This window comes from Perca fluviatilis, chromosome 14, assembly GCF_010015445.1.
Source record: "Perca fluviatilis chromosome 14, GENO_Pfluv_1.0, whole genome shotgun sequence".
NCBI lineage: Eukaryota > Metazoa > Chordata > Actinopteri > Perciformes > Percidae > Perca > Perca fluviatilis.
Window position 1 is genome coordinate 33,335,818 of NC_053125.1, and position 23,946 is coordinate 33,359,763.

The 23,946-nt window shown below is 42.3% G+C and overlaps 1 protein-coding gene across 1 annotated transcript in view; it reads left to right on the forward strand.

The window, feature by feature from the left end:
- Positions 1 to 6,385: 6,385 nt before the first annotated feature.
- Positions 6,386 to 23,946, forward strand: part of LOC120572615 (polymeric immunoglobulin receptor-like) — a gene marked incomplete at its 5' end in the record, with an annotated part of 88,574 nt that continues 71,013 nt past the window's right edge. The window contains 2 exons of the mRNA XM_039821936.1: positions 6,386 to 6,560; positions 11,911 to 12,249. Of these exons, the coding sequence (XP_039677870.1) occupies positions 6,386 to 6,560; positions 11,911 to 12,249 (514 nt within the window). The remainder of the gene's footprint in view (positions 6,561 to 11,910; positions 12,250 to 23,946) is intronic.

Here is a 23,946-nt window from a genome sequence, read left to right on the forward strand (position 1 = left end):
ACAGAGATGGACACTTTTTATACAGACCACCAGCATCCATCCTTTAAGGACAGGGTGGAGCTGGTGGACGAGAGATCTGAAGGACGGACGGTGTCTTTAATTCTGAAGAATGTGAGCAGACACGACAGAGGAACATACGAGTTAAATCTGGTGATTCTGACCCAATCAGAACCATCAGAACCATCCGTCTGCTGGTTCCAGGTGAGGTAGTCTCTCTCAGTGAGTGTTTCTGAGTATCAGGTTGTAGCTGCAGCTCCTCTAGAGTCTCCCATGATGAGTTGGTCCCAGAGACTCAGGGTTTGCTGTAACATTAACGTTACTCACCACCGCTGAGAGACGTACTTCACGGCGGGGCTGGCCGCCGAGTATCTCCCGGTGCCGAGCCGCGCCCGGAGATACTCAGCTGAGGATACGCTGTAACGTGTGGAACAGGCTGTATGGTTGGGAACACCATTATCAACCACCTGATGTACGCAGATGATCTGGTGATTCTCTGTCCAGATAGTGCTGGCCTTCAACAGCTACTAAGGCTCTGCTCCCAATATGGCTATGATAGTTAGAAGCAGGGAGGACAATAAACTGTCATTTCTTTCTTTCTCTCTGTCTGGTACCGTCCTTGAAGTGTGTGATGAGGTCAAATACTTAGGACACTATATTCTGATGATATGGACATTCAAGACAGAAACTGTATGAGCAGATGCACAAGCTGATATGCTGAATCACAAATTTAGTATGTGTTCATTGTCTGTAGGGCTTTGAGTTTTGCCTAAAAATCATAATCAAAGTTTGTTTGTCTATTAATATTAATATTCGAATATATTTGAATATTTAATAATATTTTGACCATTAAATGCCTTCAGTAAGATCTCTTTTGGTATCAGACTTAAGTTGTAAATGTTCTGTCCACCAGAGGGCAGCGTATCAGTCAATAGACAGACAATGATGTTTCCAGAAGAAAAACACAATTATTAAAATTGTTTAATATTATAAAGAGTGGGACCCTGGATTAAACACAAACTGTGTGTGTGTGTGTGTGTGTGTGTGTGTGTGTGTGTGTGTGTGTGTGTGTGTGTGTGTGTGTGTGTGTGTGTGTGTGTGTGTGTGTGTGTGGGTGTGTGTGTGCGTGCGTGTGCGTGAGTGAGACTTATAGTGAGAGAACCAAAGAGTCTCCCCTGTTCTTTCTGACCACGGGGGAGATCTGCAGCAGGAGAAGTTAACCCTCTCCTTGATCCCATGGTGTTTATGGTGAAGGAGAACCAGGAGATGAGTCGGGGAATGCAACGCTACCGAGCTGCAAGCGATGAGGCGTCACCGAGGCGTGTAGTTACATTTTGAAATGCGTGAAAAAACCTTGCAATCTGAATTGACAACAACAAGCAAACACATTTACAAAACCAATGCCCATAACAGTTTAGTTCATTCAGATATCATTATTTTTTAATATTCAAATTTATATTCGAATAACGAAGTTCGAGTCAAAGCTCTAATTTTCTGTGAAGACCAAACTTTTTAAAGCTTTTGCACCCCGATGTATACTGCCCACTTGTGGTGGTGTTATAAAAAAAGCAGTATGCAGAAACTCAATGTGGCATATAATGATGGTTAAAATACCACGATGGAGCAGTGCTAGCCAAATGTTTGTAAGTGTTGATGTGTCCACCTGTCCTGCTGTACTCAGGAATCTCAGGTGCACATGTATGTGTGGGATATCATTAGGGTTGGAATCGCGAACTTCGGTACCGACAGAATCATAGGGCGCAACGGTAGTAACGACCGAATAAGAACGAAAGTTTCGGTTGCTTGACTTTACACTACACCTGACAGCAGGTAACGTTAGCCTACCTTTAGCTAGCAGCTGGATTAAACACCGGTAAAATGCTGACAGCTAACGTTAAACAGTGTAAAGTGTGACTGGATTTCACTGTGGAGGACTTCAACAGCGTGATGTAACAGTCTGCTCTGCAGCGCGCAGCTGCCGTTAATGCAATTCATAGATATATGTTTATATCTATGGTCGGAATCAAACAACACAGACGGTGCGTTCACTTAAAAACAGGTAGCCTCGTGGTGCATTCACAGTAATTGTAAATTACCCTTTTCCCATCTGGGGTTCAACAGCAATTTACTGGTGAAATAAATTATTGTTATTGTTATAGTTACTACATTATTATTATTAAATCTTTAATTTTGACTATGGCCTTAGCAATAAACAAGTCACTGACTGTTGTTTACTACCCTTCTTTTTTTCTTCTTTTTTTCTTTTTAACTTTATTGAAAAGTACCGGTTCGCAACGCGGTTTAGTAGGGGTGTGCCAAAAATCGATTCACAGAAGAATCTAGATTCTCATTTGCAGCGATTCAGAATCGATCTGAAATGTCCAAGAATCGATTTAATAAATAAATAAAATCAGCTAGCTGTTCGCCTCCATTTTTGTAACTAGCCTATCACGGGACGTCCGGACGTCCTCCACGACCGGTTTTTGAACGGGGCGGCAAATCACTAAAACAAAGAGGAAGCAAATATGGATGAGAGGGAGATCCAACCAGCCCGTCTTCACTTAAAGCTAAAGTTTGGCGTCATTTCGGTTTTACCGAATGCCTGGAAGCACTGCGCTGGACGTGACACACACAGTGTGCAAGCTTTGCAAAACGAAGACCAAGTACTTCGGCAGCACAACAAATGCAGGGCTCATATTACTAGGCATCACCCGGAGCTCAGCGACCGCGAGCAGAGTCAGCCGCCAGCTGCAGAAACACGCACTGCAGTGCTTCACAAAACTTCCTGCCAACTCCGAGGGCAAAAAATAACTGACTATCGCCTGCTTCATCACCAAAGACCTAAGGCCTTACAGTGTGGTGGAGAACGAGGGGTTTGTCTGCATGTTACAGACAGCGGAGCGAGTACGCACTAGCGTTGCAGCTGAGAGAGATTTTTTATCCACCGCTGGAGATATAGTAGAGCTTAGATCGGCCCCAAAAATCAAGCCCGACCCAGCCCGAGCCCGTGCGCGTTAGTGTCCGAGCCCGCGCCCGGCGCACATCAACTGGAATTATGAGCCCGGCCCCGATTTCAACCCGACACTTTTTTAACTCGGTGGCGTTATAACTGACGTTCTCAACTACAATTCAGAGTTGTTTGAACTGCAGAAATCTGTTTAAAATGATCTTAATAAATAATGCAACAAGAGCGAAGCATGTAAACTGGCGCTGTTAGTTTATTCAGGATGGAACGGATCGCAAAATGGATCTGAATGAAGAAACGTAAAAATCTCAACGTATTTCTCTGTGAGGGCTTGCCTCGCCCTCATGCTTGGGAAGTAACAAAAGAGGATGTTGAAGGCTGACTATCATCTTTTCTGCCATGGCGAGCCTGCTTCATGTGTCTGTTCATCATCCACGTCCCCGTTTGGAACCGTGTCGCACTTAATGCACTTGCGACAAAGCCAACACTATGTTGTCACTTCCCACCGACTTGTTTAAAATGGTTCCATTCCTCCGATTTCCTCCAAACTTGCCCAAAGCTAATTCTCCTGTTTTTCTTTTTTCTTTACATCCTCAAGCTCCATGTTGCACTTACAGCCCACAATACAGCCCAGCAGCCCCGGTGTGATGCGTGTGAGAGGAGGAGACTCCGCGCGATGACACGTGTTGCATTTTGTAACTGTAGTCCAACTTGTGTAACTTTTTGGACACATTTGTTACTTTGGCCTAAATATAGGCTAGCCTATATAGATACTAGTTCTGATTATGGCATAGCTTTCTCCCCACCCAATTAGGCTAAAGTAATGATTAAAAAAACACAAATGCTTGATCAAGGGCCTGCTCGGGCAGAGAATCTAAACTCTAAGATATAGTGACAGCACAGCGAAAGCAGTCTCACTCCTGCACATGTTGATCAGCTTCTTTTCCTGCAAAAGAACCTGAATGTTGCATCTGCAAATTGACAGTAACCTTGGACACAGTTCATGTCCAGTTTTTTTCATGATTTGTTCATGAAAATCATATAATCAGTTGCACAGTTTACAGTTCTATTGTTGCAAGAGACACTGTCATGAACATTTCAGAGACTGGTAGCTTAGGGGTACTATTTTTCATTTTGAAAGAAGCACTTTATTTTCATAACTTGTTTTTTTTAATTTACTGAGTCTAACTGAGAAATATAAAAAATTTTTGTTCTTCACCGGTTGTGTTCTACATGATATTTGTGGTAAACTGCAACTTTCCTGGGAAATGCATCTATTTTCAACCATTTTGTATTATGAAGAAGCACTTTATTTTTGTTCCAACTTATTTTATAGCTAGCTACTAATGAGTAGCAATTGAGAACCAGACAATGTTTTTGATAAAAGGCACTTCCCTGAGAATTGAACTTAAAATGTGAAAAAGACACTTTAATGTCTCCGTTTGTCATTCTGTATAGCAAAGCAGATGAGAGTCAGAAACCGATTAGGAAATCATTATGGATAAAATCGAATCGTTTTGAATCGAAAATCGATTTTGAATCGAATCGTGGCCTCAAGAATCTGAATCGAATTGAATCGTGAGATGGTAAAAGATTCCCACCCCTACCGGTATAGGCACCGTTTTAAAAGTATCGATTTAGCAACCGGTATCGGAAAAACCCAAACGATACCCAACCCTAGATATCATCGTCCATCATGATGGCTGGCCCGCATCACGATGGAGAGCCACCATCGTGATGTCCACCCCCCTCCACCCTGTCAAACACACTAATCCTAGTCGCGGGTTAGACGGAAATTGACAAGTGCGTTCAGGCTTCGTCGCGCAGGGTGCAAGTCAAGCTAGGGCTCCTTAAGTGGAAGCTACTTTTTCCCCCTTTACGTGCAACCTATTTGTGAAAAAGACCATCGCTTTGAGCAGACTGGATTGGCTGTAGTGATACATTTCTCTCTCTCTCCCTGTCAGTTGTAGCTCGCTTCTACCTTCTAGTAACGTTGGACTCAGCGGTCGACGGTGAGAGAAAAGACGTTAACGTGAAACGCTATCACACTGTCCTTTCTCCCATCATTGGACTAAGTTTGTCGACATCGATACATCAGTCTGATGACGATGTCATGCAGGATTTATGAATGTACGGTAGCAACAGGCTAATTCACGAGGGTGCTATTTTATGTGTGAGCTAATACTGCGCATCTGTTCAGCGCTGCAAGAGTTATGTTTCTGTTTATTGAACGCATTATTCAGTGCAAACATAACCGAGAATGTAGTTTAAACTCAGTAATGATGGTATGTTAGGTTATTACTGTCGCTCTGTTGAAGGCAGACGTCCCACTGTACTTGTCGCTATGCAGATCACCCCCTCCCCGACGACGAGATCATCGATCCTTCACCATGTTTTACTGTAAACCTCGTCAGCTGCCAATTTAGGGGACATCGCCCAACCCTAGTATGTATGTATGTGTGTGTGTGTGTATGTGTGTGTGTGTGTGTGTATGTATGTGTGTGTTTGTGTATGTGTGTATGTATGTATGTGTGTGTATGTATGTATGTATGTATGTGTGTGTGTGTGTGTGTGTGTGTGTGTGTGTGTATGTATGTGTGTGTGTGTATGTGTGTGTATGTATGTATGTATGTGTATGTGTGTGTGTGTGTATGTGTATGTGTATGTGTGTGTGTGTTTGTATGTGTATGTATGTGTGTGTATGTATGTGTGTGTGTGTGTGTGTGTGTGTGTGTGTGTGTGTGTGTGTGTGTGTGTGTGTATATGTATGTATGTATGTATGTATGTGTGGACTAACTGAGACGTTTACAGCATGATTGCTACACTAGTGAACCCAGCAACGAGTGCGGTTAGGTTGATGTCGAGATTGTGTAACCATTGGCGTTTTAGTCTATATGTTAATATCTGAATATCTTTTTGTGTACTGTGGAACTCTGACTGTTGTAGTAATTTCTTATTGGCTGTGTTTTGCTATGTTTTGTATTGTGCTATGGACCGTTTTTTGTGTCCTGAATAAAGTAACTAAGTTATCTAAAACAACGACCCTTTTCATAACATTTCCTGAAGAATTAGACCTGAACTATTGATGAGTCATGTCAACACATATCTCAGTGAGGAGCTTCTTCATGTGTTGACTCCGTGGTAATAAAGTCCTGTGTTATCTCTGTTAATTAACATCCATTCTGCAGTGTTACACCTGATGGAGGTCTTTAGAAATATGACTTTCATTAATTACTATTGTTTATTATTGTTTTTCAGACCTGATTGTGGTAACAGTGCACCCTGGAGATGATGTCACTCTGTCATGTCGGGCTGCTGATTCCTCCATCAGAGCTGTAGAGTGGACCAGACCTGACCTGAAGCCAATATATCGTCCTCTATTACAGCGATGGACACTTGAATACAACCCACCAGCATCCATCCTTTAAGGACAGGGTGAAGCTGCTGGAGAGAAATCTGATAGGCGGATACGTGTCTTTATTTCTGGAGAATGTGAGAAGACACGACACTGGAACATACGAGTGTCGAGTTATAACCGATGATACTAACAGAATCAGAACCATCAGAACCGTCCGTCTGCAGGTTCCAGAGCCAGCAGGTGAGTGAGTCTCTGGCGTGAGGTTTTTCTGAGTATCAGGTTGTAGCTGCAGCTCCTCTAGTAACTGTAACAGTGCTGTAACATTAACGTTACTCAACATCGCTGAGAGACTTAACTTCACGCGGGGGCTGGCCGAGGATACGCTCGTAACGTGTAGTTACATGTGTTGAGAGGTGACGTCAGGCTCGGTATCTCCCATACATACGTGTAGCCACGCGGTAGATTTAACACAGAATATATACTGTCTTCATACTGTCATCTGGTGATTCTCTGTCCAGATAGTGCTGGCCTTCAACAGCTACTAAGGCTCTGCTCCCCAATATGGCTATGATAGTTAGAAGCAGGAGGACAATAAACTGTCATTTCTTTCTTTCTCTCTGTCTGGTACTGTCCTTAAAGTGTGTGATGAGGTCAGATACTCAGGGCAATATATTCTGATAATATGGACATTCACAGACAGTACTGTATGATGTATGCACAAGCTAATATGCTGAATCACAAATTTAGTATGTGTCCATTGTCTGTAGGGCTTTGACTTTTGCCCAGAAATCATATTCGAAGTTTGTTTATTAAAATTTGAATATTTATTAATAATATTTTGACCATTTTAAATACCTTCAGTAAGGTGTATTTTGGTATCAGACTTAAGTTGTATATGTTCTGTCCACCAGAGGGAAGCGTATCAGTCAATGTCAATAGACAGACAATGTTTTCAGAAGAAAAACACAATTATTAAAATTGTTAATATTATTAACCCTTTTGTTTTCCTCCGTCGACCATACACTTGTTGTCCTCTCGGGTCAAAATTGACCGGTCTGTTTCGGCTATTAATAAAGCATAAAGTATGAATTATCACCCAATTCTATTTTACACCTTCTCATCAACTTCATTCCAACTCATTACCACCAGTTTTACACTTATTTTTGGAATTGATGGTGAATAAACCTCATTTACATAAAATTATACCTACCTTCTGAGTAAAATGAGTTGAGATCTGAGATATTGAGAAAGTTGTGTTTGGACTAATGGCTGGTATGTGACAATTATTATATTCCCAGGTTAAAAATGAACAAATGCAATTGTATTCACAAACAAAGGAGAGCTACCAAAAGGAAAAAAAATGATTTACGGGAAAGTTTACTTGTCCCCATTTAGACACATCAAAGGTTTTATAACAACAAGTTTACAAAACTGTAGTTTGAAGTTAACGTCTGTATGTTTGTGTGTGTGTGTGTGTGTGTGTGTGTGGCGCGGCGTGTTTGTGTGCATGTGTTTGTGTGTGTATGCGTGTGCGCACGTGTCTGTGGATGCATGTGTGTGTCTGTGTACATTTTATGTCAGGACAGCTCAATAGTGTGATATTTTGCAGGTCTCAGATGTTTGTATGTGTGTGTGCATGTGTGTGTGTGTGTGGGCACGCATGTGTGTGCGTGCATGTGCACGTCTGCATGTACATGTGTGTGCGTGGTCATCTGCTGAAAAGAACAGTCGTATGTGTGTGTGTGCACATGTTGTTGTGTGTGTGCATGTGTGTCTGTGTACATTTTATGTCAGGACAACTCAATATTGTGATCTTTTGCAGGTCTCAGCTACTGTTGTGTGTGTGTGTGTATGTGTATGTGTGTGTGTGTGTGTGTGTGTGTGTGATACGTAATGCGTACTACGTCTAGTACATGTTTGTTGTCCCGTGTTTGTGTGTGTGTTTGGGTGCATTTCCATGTGCTGGAAAGTACAATAATGTGATCAATTACATGAGGTAGTTCTCAGCTGCTGTTTGTATGAATGTTTGTGTTTGTGGGGGTGTATGTGTGTGTTCATGTGTGTGGGGGTGTTTGTGTGTCTCCACATGTGCATTCATGTACGTGTGGTGTGTTCATCTGCTGTTGAGCGCAAAAGTGCCCCATTGCACCACCGGGTCAAAATTGACCCGGGAAGAACACAAATGCAATAAAATGAAATAAAACACCCAAAATTCTGTGAAAGCAGTGATCATTAATTTTCCTTGCAAAGAACTTAATTGGGAACCACCCATGCTATTTTTGGTTAATTTGGTTGAAAGAAACCCATATTTCTGATAAAGAAACTTTGAAAATAGGTGACATTTGGTACGCAAAGACGACACAAAGGGTTAAAAGTGAGACCCTGGATTAAACACTGTGTGGGTGTGGTAAAGTGAGTGAGAGAGTGATGGTGATTATCTTCAGAGTGAGTAGTGACTCTAGAGTCCTAGTAGGGCTGGGCGATATGGAGAAAATCAGATATCACGATAGTCTTGACCAAATACCTCTATTGATATTGCGGCGATATTGTAGGGTTGACAGTTGGTGCTCTAACAAAATATATTCACACTTAGATTTTAGATTAATAATCACCAGTAATGTTGATATAATGACTAAGTGGGTAAAAGTGAGTAATAGAACAGTTAGAACATTCTGGTGAGGTCAGAAAATGACATCACTTTACTGTAATACGCCTTTAAAACCAGGAGAAGACACTTACAGTGCCTTGCGAAAGTATTCGCTTCCGTGACGTTTCGATTTTGCCTACATTTCAGGCCTCAAACATAAAGATATAAAACTGTAATTTTTTGTGAAGAATCAACAAGAAGTGGGTCCCAATTATGAAGTGGAACCGAAATTCATTGGCTATTTCAAACTTTTTTAACAAATAAAAAACTGAAAAAGTGGGGGCGCAAAAATTATTCAGCCCCTTTACTTTCAGTGCAGCAAACTCTCTCCAGAAGTTCAGTGAGGATCTCTGAATGATCCAATGTTGACCCTAAATGACTAATGATGATAAATAGAATCCAGCTGTGTGTAATCAAGTCTCCGATATAAATGCACCTGCTCTGTGATAGTCTCAGAGGTCCGTGTAAAGCGCAGAGAGCATCATGAAGAACAAGGAACACACCAGGCAGGTCCGAGATACTGTTGTGGAGAAGTTTAAAGCCGGTTTGGATACAAAAAGATTTCCCAAGCTTTAAACATCCCAAGGAGCACTGTGCAAGCGATAATATTGAAATGGAAGGAGTATCAGACCACTACAAATCTACGAAGACCCGGCCGTCCCTCTAAACTTTCAGCTCATACAATGAGAAGACTGATCAGAGATGCAGCCAAGAGGCCCATGATCACTCTGGATGAACTGCAGAGATCTACAGCTGAGGTGGGAGACTCTGTCCATAGGACAACAATCAGTCGTATACTGCACAAATCTGGCCTTTATGGAAGAGTGGCAAGAAGAAAGCCATTTCTTAAAGATATCCATAAAAGTGTCGTTTAAAGTTTGCCAAAAGCCACCTGGGAGACACACCAAACATGTGGAAGAAGGTGCTGTGGTCAGATGAAACCAAAATCGAACATTTTGGCAACAATGCAAAACGTTATGTTTTGGCGTAAAAGCAACACAGCTCATCACCCTGAACACACCATCCCCACTGTCAAACATGGTGGTGACAGCATCATGGTTTGGGCCTGCTTTTCTTCAGCAGGGACAGGGAAGATGGTTAAAATTGATGGGAAGATGGATGGAGCCAAATACAGGACCATTCTGGAAGAAAACCTGATGGAGTCTGCAAAGAACCTGAGACTGGGACGGAGATTTGTCTTCCAACAAGACAGTGATCCAAAACATAAAGAAAAATCTACAATGGAATGGTTCACAAATAAACATATCCAGGTGTTAGAATGGCCAAGTCAAAGTCCAGACCTGAATCCAATCGAGAATCTGTGGAAAGAACTGAAAACTGCTGTTCAAACGCTCTCCATCCAACCTCACTGAGCTCGGAGCTGTTTTGCAAGGAGGAATGGGCAAAAATGTCAGTCTCGATGTGCAAAACTGATAGAGACATACCCCCCAAGCGACTTACAGCTGTAATCGCAGCAAAGGTGGCGCTACAAAGTATTAACTTAAGGGGGCTGAATTTTACATTTTTGCCCCAATATTTCAGTTTTTATTTGTTTAAAAGGTTTGAAATATCCAATAAATATCGTTCCACTTCATGATTGTGTCCCACTTGTTGTTGATTCTTCACAAAAAATTACAGTTTTATATCTTTATGTTTGAGGCCTGAAATGTGGCAAAAGGTCGAAAAGTTCAAGGGGCGAATACTTTCGCAAGGCACTGTATGTCATATCACAATATTACGATATCCAAAATCTAAGACGATATCTAGTCTCATATCACGATATCGATATAATATCGATATATTGCCCAGTCCTAGTGAGAGAACCAAAGAGTCTCCTCTGTTCTTTCCGACCACTGTTTGAAATCTGCAGCAGGAGAAGTTAACCCTCTCCTTGATCTCATGGTGTTGATGGTGAAGGAGAACCAGGAGATGAGTCGGGGAATGCAACGCTACCGAGCTACAGAAGCCGATGGCGTCACCGAGACTTGTAGTTACATTTTGAAATGCGTGAAAAAGCCTTGCAATCTGAATTTACAACGTTTACAAGCCAACACAACACAGTTACAAAAACAATGCCCATAACAGGTTACATTATTAAGGGCTGCCGAAATTCGATCAGATATAATTTTTTTTTTTTTTTTTTTTATATTTGAAATTATATTCGAATAACGAAGTTCGAGTCAAAGCTCTAATTTTCTGTGAAGACCAAACTTTTTAAAGCTTTTGCACCCCGATGTATACTGCCCACTTGTGGTGGCGCAAAGAAAAAGCAGTATGCAGAAACTCAATGTGGCATATAATGATGGTTAAAATACCTCGATGGAGCAGTGCTAGCCAAATGTTTGTAAGTGTTGATGTGTCCACCTGTCCTGCTGTACTCAGGAATCTCAGGTACACATGTATGTTGTGTGTGTGTGTGTGTGTGTGTGTGTGTGTGTGTGTGTGTGTGTGTGTGTGTGTGTGTGTGTGTATGTATGTGTGGACTAACTGAGACGTTTACAGCATGATTGCAACACTAGTGAACCCAGCAATGAGTGTGGTTAGGTTGATGTCGACATTGTGTAACCATTGGCGTTTTAGTCTATATGTTAATATCTGAATATCTTTTTGTGTACTGTGGAACTCTTGACTGTTGTAGTAATTTCTTATTGTCTGTGTTTTGCTATGTTTTGTATTGTGCTATGGACCGTTTTTGTTGTGTCCTGAATAAAGTTAAGTAACTAAGTTATCTAAAACAACGCCCCTTTTAATGACATTTCCTGAAGGATTAGAGCTGAACTATTGATGAGTCATGTCAACACGTATCTCAGTGAGGAGCTTCTTCATGTGTTGACCTCGTGGTAATAAAGTTATCTCTGATAATTAACATGTGTTACACCTGATGGAGGTCTTTAGAAATATCATGACTTTTATTGATTACTATTGTTTATTATTGTTTTTCAGACCTGATTGAGGTAACAGTGGACCCTGGAGATGATGTCACTCTGCCATGTCAGGCTGCTGGTTCCTCCATCAGTGTTGTAGAGTGGACCAGACCAGACCTGAAGCCAGATATCGTCCTCTATTACAGAGGTGGACGCTTGACTCCAGACAACCAGCATCCATCCTTTAAGGACAGGGTGGAGCTGGTGGACAGAGATCTGAAGGACGGAGACGTGTCTTTAACTCTGAAGAATGTGAACAGACACGATGCTGGAACATACGAGTGTCGAGTTAAATCCGGTGGTACTGACCAAATCCGACTCATCAGAACCATCATTCTGCAGGTTCCAGAGCCAGCAGGTGAGTGAGTCTCTCTCAGTGAGTTTTTCTGAGTATCAGGTTGTAGCTGCAGTTTCTAACATCAGAGAGGAGGAAGACTGCTCCACTATCCACACATCTACTGACTCATATGTTTTATTATCTTCAGATTCTGGTGATGGACCCTCCTCTCCTGTAGGCCTCATCGTTGGACTGGCTGTAGGTGTTCTGCTTCTTGTAGCTGCTGCAGTGGGTGGTGTGATATATAAAAAACATAAGGACAAGAGATCAGGACCATCTGCTCAGTATGCTGATGAAGCATTGGCCGTTCAGTTCGGTCTGACAACTCCCAGAGCTCTTTACACCAGACTGCTTTCTGATGTGCTGTATAAACTAGGGATGCACTGAATCCAGATTTTTGGGTTCATTTTTGCTGCATTCTGGCTGCTGTCTGGAGATTCCTCCGTGCACAACTCGTATTCTTTCAGATGTTTTGTACCAGATGTTGTAACAGCGGCCATGTTGTGTATAGTTTAGGGTCCTCGCCACCACCAGACCAATCAGCATTGAACAGATTGAACATGTAGCTGGACTTGAATGGTCTTCTTTTGACTGAAAGTACTACCAAACAACAACTTTTCCTGCTCACCAGATCCATGTCCACTTCCTCACAGCCTACTGCATTGAACGCTCCACCTACGTAAACACCTTCCGGTAATCAACGAGCCATCATTACGGCGACCAGCCGGAGTGCAAGTGTAGGGTTCGGTTCAAGGTCCTGGTATATACAACATGATGTTCACTACTTCTGTGGGTGTATGGTCAGATCTGCTATTTGGTCTGTTCCCCTGTTCGGAGGAGGTGGGGGCTGTCTGTGTTTCTGAGCTCTGAGATCCTCTAGGGTCTCCCATGATGAGATGGTACAGAGGAGGGGTCAGACTGAGAGATTCACTTCAAATTATCTTTACCTTTAGAGAACTAGAACATTTACTTAAGTAAAAGTAATGTTGCTTTAAAGAAAAAGAAAAGTTACGTAACTTAAGTAGGGCTGCACAATTAATTGCAATCGATGTCGAAATCGCAATATGGACTATAGTGCAATATCCAAATCGCAGGGGAGCAATATTCGTTAAAGGCAAAATATGTGTCTAACCATTCTGAATTAAGTATTGTGGTGCTGCAGAGACATCCAGGCCTACAAATCCTATCCTACAGACTACAGAAAACATTTTTTGTTTGGTACAGATCATAAATCACACTATAATCATTTACATTTTTTAAGATTTAATATTAGTCAATGAAAATGAGAATAATGATACAAAATGATCACTCCCTCCAATATCGCGAATCCTATCGCATTATCAGTCAAAATAATCGCAATTAGATATTTTCCTCATATCGTGCAGCCCTAAACTTAAAGTAATTTTACTTTAAATATATTAAATTAAAAACTAAATTATTCCATATTTGAAACTAAAAAATGTGTTCAAATAAAAGTCCAATGTAAGTCAATTAAAATGTTGTTTAAGAGCAGAGTGAGGTTTGACTGAAGAACACAGAGATGTTCAGACAATATCAACTCAGCAGTAATACACAGAAATACTTTGCTCCATGAAACAGATGTAACTGAATGTAACTATAATATACTCAACGCTGAGCTGTATCCCTGCAAGCTTTTATTTTTATTTTTTAAAGATTGTTTTTGGGCATTTTAGGCCTTTATTGACAGGACAGATGAAGACATGAAAGAGAGACGGGAGTGACATGCGCGCAAAGGCCCCACAGATCGGAGTTGGACCCGGTGCTGCTGCATCGAGGACTAAACTTCTATATATGGGCGCTCCTTTGTTACTCAACGCTGAGCTGTATCCCTGCTGACCTGCAAGCTTTTAACAGAAAATTTTGTTTCTTAAATTGTGACCGAGCAGCCACCAGATTTCTTCTAATCAGGTGTAGAGCAGACTGATCTCATGAATTGGCGTATGTATGACACGCCAATTTGTATTCCGTTTTGCGCGTTATGAAGACGCATAATCGCATTTTGCGTGTATATCCACGCAAATCAGCCGCCATTGGCCTATATTGCGAGTCCATTTCACCGCGTAGCGAGTGGTATAAAGGAACGGGGATTGGGTAAGGAGGTAAGGAGGTAGGGTTGGGGTGGCGGATGGGTAAAACAACCGGACTTTCACCTGGGAAATCACCACGGTTCGCGCCCGCGTGTGGCGATTTTTTGGCCGTTTTTGCCGTTTTTGTTTTAATTTTTGTTTTTAATAAGCCTTACCCAATGTTTATTTCCTAAACCCAACCATTTGTTGTTTTCGGTAGGTGTTTTAGTCGTTATTTTCTCGTGTTTCTGTTGCTGTTTTGTTACTAAAGCCTTTCCCTGTGTTCTTTTCCCTAAACTCAACCTTTTTTTTTTGCTGTGGCGGTGACGCGTTTTCGCGCGATAGTATCGCCGCGTTCTCGCTGAGCAGCTAAGCGGGCGGTAGGCCCATGGTGGGTCTGTTTACATCAGCTGTTTCCAGCGTGTATCATCACGCGGGATAGCTGAAAATGGCGAAAATAACACGCCATTTGGCTTTATGAAAGTGGCGTATATATTTACGCAAAGTCATGATGCCATGTTGTGTAGAGAGAACATCTCTTCTGTTTGTGTGTGTTGGTAATAATACATTTTATATGGAGGACATTTTAAATGATTGTTCTGCTGCTCGGCCATATAAAGCCTTGTGTTGCCTTCTAAGAATAATTTTCAGCTAATTATATAATATCAACTAACCTTGAATAGTTTAAACTGAGGAGTTGATTACATTGTGAATATTGTTGTTATTGTAATTATAAAATCATCTGATGCAGCTCAGAATATCTCAGGGGGACATAGAGGACCAGACCTTACACTGGATTTATTATCTACTAAGTAGAATTACATGATGTTTTGTGAAAGAAAATGTCAGCTAAAAGCGTGATCTTATATTTGACCAACTGCAAGAAAATGCTTGTTGCATAAAGAAGGGAAGGGGAGGGACAGAGAGAGACAGAAGGAGGGAGGGTGTGGACTATTGCAGTTTCAACATTTAAAGGAACCACATATCTGTAATTACAGTTATTATATCCATAGCATTTCTCCAGGTCCAAATGATATTCTCACTAGTCAGAATGGTAACTAAAGATATCCACAACTTTGATTGTTGTATTTAAAACTTCAAAATGTTGAATATCTGAAATACATTTTGACTAGTAGTACAAATGTAATTTCAAATAACTACATCTATCTATCTATCTATCTAATCTCTGAATGCTCTTTTCTGTGAAAGATATTTCCTTTTTTGATTTTGGCAATGTCCACACAGAAAGATTGGGGTCAGATGTCCTTCAATTTATCCAAACCTATTTCAGAACGGACTTCTCATTTTGTTTTAAGGATGTTTCCTTTGGTGTGGTGGAAAACTTCTATTTCCTGTGTTTGAGAGTGAAGTCAATGAATATTTGGACTCCATAAGATATTCAAAGAACTGTAAATCTCTGAAGACTGAAGATATATTCAACACTTGTGTAATCAAGTAACTGAATGATATGAACTCTTCTAACTCTAAGTGGTGCTATATGAACTGGACTGCTTGTTGATTGGCCGTGCTGGAGTTTACAGACTCCCTGCCTGGGATATGATTTCTTTATGTATTTATGTTGTAGTTGTGTGTATGTGTTCTTGTATGTGCTGTTTGTAACTGCAAATGTTTTCAATAAATTAGTTGAGAATAAAAATAAAAGGCAGATATATGTGAGCACAGCTCGCCGTCGCCATATTAGACCAGTAAACTACGGTTCGTTGGATGTCTATTATCCGGGTGCAATTTATGAATCCCACTCACGGCCACGCCAAGACCCGCCCTACGAAGCAGCCTCGATTGGTTGGGGTTAGGCATTGACCTCGAGTGGTTAAGGTGAGGATAGCCCATTGGTCAGGAGATAGGACCTGTACATGTAAGCATGGACGTCTGTCCAATAGTAGTGTGTGAATGCTATTGAAGGGCGGGGCTTGGCGTGGCCATAGTGGGATTCGTAATTCTGCTACCCGGGCAGGGGTGAGGTGGTCGCGCTTCCTTTCGGACACTAAGGCTTCTTTAATGGTATGTATGTTCCTGTTATGTGTATAATGTTAGCATAAAAGCTCAGACGCTTCCAACTTTCCCCAAAACCTTTGACTGAGATTTGGTTGGCGAACCCAAATTTACGCTGCGTACAAAGCAAATTTCTTTGGCTTATTCAGCATCATTACTGTCAGGGTTTAAATTGATATTTGTTATGTGGGGGTTCTCCTAGGGGGTCCGGGGGTATGCCCCTGGGATTTGTTTTTGAAAAATAAACCGTTAAATGGCACTTTCTGGAGAGTTCTGTGCAAAGAAATGGAGAAATTGAGTCTTACATGATATGTGCAAAACTGCAAACTCTGCATTGTTGTAGTATCAACAGGTATTAGGGCATTTAGCATTTACATCACTTTTAATAAGTCATCACTTGATTACACATTGTATTACCTTATTATGATATAAGAAGTGACCCATACAATATGCCAAACAATGTGCCACATGAAGAGACAGTGCAGCATATGACAGTAGCAACAGCTGAGAAGTTTTGGGTCTGTGGTGACCAGGTCCACCTCACACACACTTTCAATTCAATTTTCAATTCAATTTTTATTTATAGTATCAAATCATAACAAAAGTTATCTCGAGACACTTTCCAAAACCCCAACAATTACAGTAATTCCATCAAGAGCAAGCATTAGCAGTGGCTATCGCGACAGTGGCAAGGAAAAACTCCCTTTAAGGAAGAAACCTCGGCAGACCCAGACTCTTGGTGGCCGGTGTCTGGGGGCCGGTTAGGGTGTGATGAACAGTGGCGATAATAGTCACATTAAAGGTCACAGTGACGTCCGAAGGTTATCGTGGAAGTTCATGTCATAGCAGGGCACATCGTGTCATACTGAGTAGTGCAGTCCCCTATACCGATCCAGACTACTCTGTGCATAGGAACATCACAGCAGGGCGTTACGGGATGAAACGTGGCGCTGCAGAGCATGGGTGGATGCAGCAGGATGCGCAGGATGTAGCAGGATGCGGACAGGATTTGCAGAGAATCACAGAGCATAGCTCTGGCAAAGAAGAAACATAAGGACTCGGAGGGTAAACTCCCCAGAGCTAGATTAGTAACAAGCAATTCTGGGACAGGATGCATACAGAAGTAACAAGTAGAGAGAGAGAGCAGCTCAGTGTGTCATAGGAAGGAAACAGCAATCCCTGCAGTCTAGAATTGTAATAGCATAACTAACTACGAGAGAAGCAGGTGGGACGGGTTAGGTGGACGCTGCAACTCCTCACTCCCCTAACTATAAGCTTTGTGTCAAAGAGGAGGGTTTTCAGTTTACTCTTGAATGTGGGGACGGTGTCTGCCCCTCCGAACCCAGACGGAAGCTGGTTCCACAGAAGCGGTGCCTGATAGCTGAAGGCCCTGGCCCCCAGTCTACTTCCAGAGACTCTAGGCACCACGAGTAGCCCCGCATTCCGGGGGCGCGCAGTGCCCTAGTGGGACAATAAGGTACTAAGAGCTCTTCTAGGTATGATGGTGCTTGACCATTTAGAGCTTTGTAAGTCAGGAGGAGGATTTTAAATTCGATCCTAGACTTCACAGGAAGCCAATGCAGAGAAGCCAATAAAGTACAAATATGATCTCTTCTCTTAGTTCTCGTCAGAAACGTGCTGCAGCATTCTGGATCAGCTGGAGAGCCTTAAGGGACTTATTTGGACAACCTGATAATAAGGAATTGCAGTAATCTAGTCTAGAAGTACGAATGCATGGACTAGTTTTCAGCATCATTCTGAGACAGGATATTCCTGATTTTGGCAATGTTAGGAAGATGGAAAAAGGCTATTCTTGAGGTTTGTTTTAAATGGGCGTTGAAGGATATATCCTGATCAAAAATAACTCCCAAATTTCTGACCGCAGTGCTGGAGGCCAGGGCAATACCATCCAGAGTAGCTATATCTTGTCGAAACGGGTTCGGCAGTGCGTTGGTCCTATCACAATAACTTCCGTTTTGTCTGAGTTTAACATCAGGAAGTTGTGGGTCATCCAGGATTTTATATCCTCAACACACGTTTGAAGTCTTGCTAACTGACCACTTTCATCTGGCTTAATTGACAGATATATTTGGGTATCGTCTTGCAGTAGCAGTGATAATTAATTGAGTGTTTCCTAATAATATGTCCTAGAGGAAGCATATACAGTGCTCCTTGCGGAAGTATTCGCCCCCTTGAACGTTTCGACCTTTTGCCACATTTCAGGCCTCAAACATAAAGATATAAAACTGTAATTTTTTGTGAAGAATCAACAACAAGTGGGTCCCAATTATGAAGTGAGGGAAACGAAATTCATTGGCTATTTCAAACTTTTTTAACAAATATAAAACTGAAAATGTGGGGCGCAAAATTATTTAGCCCCTTTACTTTCAGTGCAGCAAACTCTCCAGAAGTTCAGTGAGGATCTCTGAATGATCCAATGTTGACCTAAATGACTAATGATGATAAATAGAATCCAGCTGTGTGTAATCAAGTCTCCGTGATAAATGCACCTGCTCTGTGATAGTCTCAGAGGTCTGTGTAAAGCGCAGAGAGCATCATGAAGAACAAGGAACACACCAGGCAGGTCCGAGATACTGTTGTGGAGAAGTTTAAAGCCGGATTTGGATACAAAAAGATTTCCCAAGCTTTAAACATCCCAAGGAGCACTGTGCAAGCGATAATATTGAAATGGAAGGAGTATCAGACCACTACAAATCTATGAAGACCCGGCCGTCCCTCTAAACTTTCAGCTCATACAATGAGAAGACTGATCAGAGATGCAGCCAAGAGGCCCATGATCACTCTGGATGAACTGCAGAGATCTACAGCTGAGGTGGGAGACTCTGTCCATAGTACAACAATCAGTCGTATACTGCACAAATCTGGCCTTTATGGAAGAGTGGCAAGAAGAAAGCCATTTCTTAAAGATATCCATAAAAGTGTTGTTTAAAGTTTGCCAAAGCCACCTGGGAGACACACCAAACATGTGGAAGAAGGTGCTGTGGTCAGATGAAACCAAAATCGAAATTTGGCAACAATGCAAAACGTTATGTTTAGCGTAAAGCAACACAGCTCATCACCCTGAACACACCATCCCCACTGTCAAACATGGTGGTGGCAGCATCATGGTTTGGGCCTGCTTTTCTTCAGCAGGGACAGGGAAGATGATTAAAATTGATGGGAAGATGGATGGAGCCAAATACAGGACCATTCTGGAAGAAAACCTGATGGAGTCGCCAAAAGACCTGAGACTGGGACGGAGATTTGTCTTCCAACAAGACAATGATCCAAAACCTAAAGCAAAATCTACAATGGAATGGTTCACAAATAAACATATCCAGGTGTTAGAATGGCCAAGTCAAAGTCCAGACCTGAATCCAATCGAGAATCTGTGGAAAGAACTGAAAACTGCTGTTCACAAACGCTCTCCATCCAACCTCACTGAGCTCGAGCTGTTTTGCAAGGAGGAATGGGCAAAAATGTCAGTCTCTCGATGTGCCAAACTGATAGAGACATACCCCGAACCTTACAGCTGTAATCGCAGCAAAAGGTGGCGCTACAAAGTATTAACTTAAGGGGGCTGAATAATTTTGCACCTAATATTTCAGTTTTTATTTGTTTAAAAGGTTTGAAATATCCAATAAATTTCGTTCCACTTCATAATTGGGACCCACTTGTTGTTGATTCTTCACAAAAATTACAGTTTTATATCTTTATGTTTGAAGCCTGAAATGTGGCAAAAGTACGAAAAGTTCAAGGGGCGCGAATACTTTCCGCAAGGCACTGTATAAGGAAAATAGAATTGGTCCAAGCACTGAGCCTTGAGGAACGCATGGCTGACTTTGGCGTGCTTGGAGGGTTTATCGTTAATGTTAACAAATTGGGATCGCTCAGAGAAATAAGACTTAAACCATTTTAGTGCAGTTCCTTTAATTCCGATTAAGTGTTCTAATCTCTGTAACAGGATTGTATGATCAATAGTGTCAAAAGCAGCACTAAGATCTAGTAAAACAAGAATGGAGACAAGTCCTTTGTCTGCAGCTGTTAGAAGGTCGTTAGTAATTTTCACCAGTGCCGTCTCTGTGCTATGATTCTTTCTAAATCCTGATTGAAAATCATCAAATAAACTGTTGCTATGTAGAAAATCACATAACTGATTAGCAACCACCTTCTCAAGGATCTTGGATAGAAAGGGAAGGTTAGATATAGGTCTATAGTTTGCTAAGACCTCGGGATCCAGGTCGGTTTTTTCAGAAGAGGTTTTATCACAGCTATTTTAAATGACTGCGGTACATAACCTGTTAATAAGGACATATTGATCATATCTAGTAGTGAAGTGTTTACCACGGGTAGCGCTCTTTGAGTAGCCTCGTTGGGATGGGGTCCAAGAGACAGGTAGATGGCTTAGCTGAGGATATCTTTAACATTAATTGTTGAAGGTCTATAGGATAAAAGCAGTTTAAGTATATGTCCGGATTAGTCGTTCGTTCTAGCGGTCCTGTATTTAAAGATGAACTGTTAGAAGTTGAGGGCAAAAGGTGATAAATTTTATCTCTAATTGTTATAATTTAATCATTGAAGAAGCTCATGAAGTCATCACTACTCAGAGCTAGAGGAATAGATGGCTCAGTAGAGCTATGACTGTCTGTCAGCCTGGCTACAGTGCTGAAAAGAAACCTTGGGTTGTTCTTATTTTCTCTATTAGTGAAGAGTAATAGTCTGATCTGGCTTTTCTTAAGGCCTTCCTATAGGTTTTGAGACTTTCTTGCCAATCCAGACGGGATTCTTCCACTTTGGTGGAGCGCCACTTACCCTCGAGGTTTCGCGAGACTTGTTTCAATCTGCGAGTTTGTTCGTTATACCAAGGAGCTTTTTCCCTTCGCTTCATCGTCTTTTTTTGAGAGGAGCGACAGAGTCCAAGGTCGTCCAGAAGGCAAGTCGCAGCAATCGCCCACAAATGCATCAACCCGAGAGGGACTGAGGTTAACATAGAGGTCCTCTGTTATCCTAAGGCACAACATAGAGTCAAATGCTTTTGTTATATCTTCCTTAAATTTAGCTATAGCACTGTCAGATAGGCATCCAGTGTAGAAGCCATTATTATTTAGTTTAGTATGGTCAGGTAGCAAGAATTCAAAAGTAATAAAAAATGATCTGATAATACCAAATTCTGCTTTCCGTCTCCCATTCTATTTACTACTACTACAACACACACAGACAGACACACACACACGTGCTTCTCAGTGTAGGGACCAGGGACCCAATGTTAAAATGGAGCTCAGCGTGAATTCAGTCTGGGAGACTTCTGTTTGTGGTCCCTCCCCTTTACCGCCGCGAGCGGTGGGTGTTATGCGGTTCTGTATACCAATTAGAGTCTGGCACTTATGTTCTTAAACCAATGACAGCTGACTACCGGTTTTAAAGCTGTCCTCTTTCCTGCTTCTGTCAGTTGTTTTTCAGACTTCAGTGCTACCCTCCTCCTCCCTTTCTCCTCCCGGCCTTTGGACGGTGTTCTCGGTCTTCCTCGGCTGTTGGCTCTGTGCTCGGCTTTTCCTTGCCACCACCAGTGTCTGGTTTCCATTGGGGGATGTGTTTGGTTTTCCTAAACCAAAGAATTGTATAGATACCCTTCCAATGGAGACTAATCTCCAAATAATCATGATTCAAATACTGTTCCAAATACCTCTGTGTATGTACTTGATTTCTCTATTAAATGTTTGCATAGTAACCGGAGTCTCACCTGCCAGTGAGACTTTAATTAACATTGGTCTACCAAAGGGTTTACTAGGACCACTGACATTCTAAAGAATGAAAACCACTGAGTTACATACATTCTAATCCTTTAAAACTAAATAAATAGAAATAACAATTTTTGGACACCAGCCGGTTGCACCAACAGGGCTTCGCCTGGTCTAGTTAAGTAGGTTTTAACTCAGCATTCTAAGTCCAACCTAAAAGTTACGACAGTTGCACCGTCCAGGCTTAAATCCTCTTCTCGCTAAGACCGTCAGTAGTCAGTAGTCAGTAGCAGGCGAATTCAAAATCTAGGCATATAATAGCGTTAATAGCCGTTATCCGATAGATAATGTTTCTATAGTAACCACTTGGTAACCACATAACTAAAGACAGTATAGACATGGCGACCTTATATACAGACTTTACAATGAGCGGGCTTTTAGACAAGAGAGAGTTATTATGGACAGAAGCAATTCATTGGACATATACAATGATGAGGAGCTGATAGAGAGGTTTCGATTCTGTCAAAGGGATATATATGAACTTGTTGAAGAGCTGTCAACCCGACTTGCAGTATGTAACCGAACCACAACGCAGCATTGACACCAGCATTACAGCTGTTAATAGCGCTACGTTTTATGCAAATGGTGCGTTTCAAAACACTGTTGGAGATATGATTAATGTCCACAATCATACCCGCGTCGGGCCATCCGCAGAGTGTCACTGGCACTGAGCCGTCCGCCTTCCGCGATCCGCTCACCTCCCCACTGAGGCCGAAGTCCGCGGTGATGAAACACCGATTCCGCCGGGCCTCTGGCATTTCCTGGTATTGTGGGCTGCATCGATGGGACTCACGTCCAGATCCAGGCACCATCTGAGCATGAGTATCTGTATGTAACAACGCGAAGGGATACCATTCAATCAATGTGCAGATTGCTTGTGACACCAATTATAAAATCTTTAATTTGGTGGCGAGATGGCCTGGATCTACCCATGACGCACGCATCCTCCAGGAAAGTGTGTTATACCAGGATTTCCGAGGCTGGAAGAGTAAACGGGCTGCTTCTTGGCGACAGTGGATACCGACTGAAACACTGGCTGATGACGCCTATGCAATTCCTTCGAGGACTGAGCAAGAACGACGGTATAACACCATCCACACCACCACTAGGTCGTTCTCGTCGGCAGCGCATCAGAGTCCTCGCCGCCCGTAAAAATCCCTTTCCGCAGTGTCTGTTCCCCTATCCAAGGTGCTGATGTAGTGCGGTCACTAGATCACTGAAAACCAAGATGGCCGCGCAGACGGTCGACCGTGTGCGGGTGTGTGGGTGGTGTTGTGTTGTTTTGTTTTGTGTTTTAACTTGTGTTTTTTGCGATGATACCCGGATCGCTTTTCTCCAGAGAAGAGCTCTATAACATCAGGGGAACAACGCCAGAGGATTTATTTCCTACTTTTTCTTCTCCCTTCACTGGAAATTGTGGACATTCTAGTCAAAGGTGCGCGCTCACCTTTGCTCACGCAGCTGAAACCCGGAGGAGAGGGAAACGGGCTGGTGCTGGTGCTGCCTTCGCCAGCAAGGATTACGCACACCGTTACCGGGCACATTTCTCTAACGTGGCGCTCACTGCCCAACAAACTGGAGGAATTACAACTGCTGTTGGTTGGAAACAGGGACTTTTCTTCATCTGCTGTTTTGTGCTTCACGGAGACGTGGCTCTGTGGATTAATACCGGACTCTCGCGCTGCAGCTGGCAGGCTTCCAACTCTACAGAGCGGACAGAGACACGGACCTCTCCGGCAAAACTAAAGGTGGAGGAATCTGTTTCTAAATCCAGAGCGGTTGGTGCAACGACGTGACAGTGATCCAGCAGTATTGTTCTC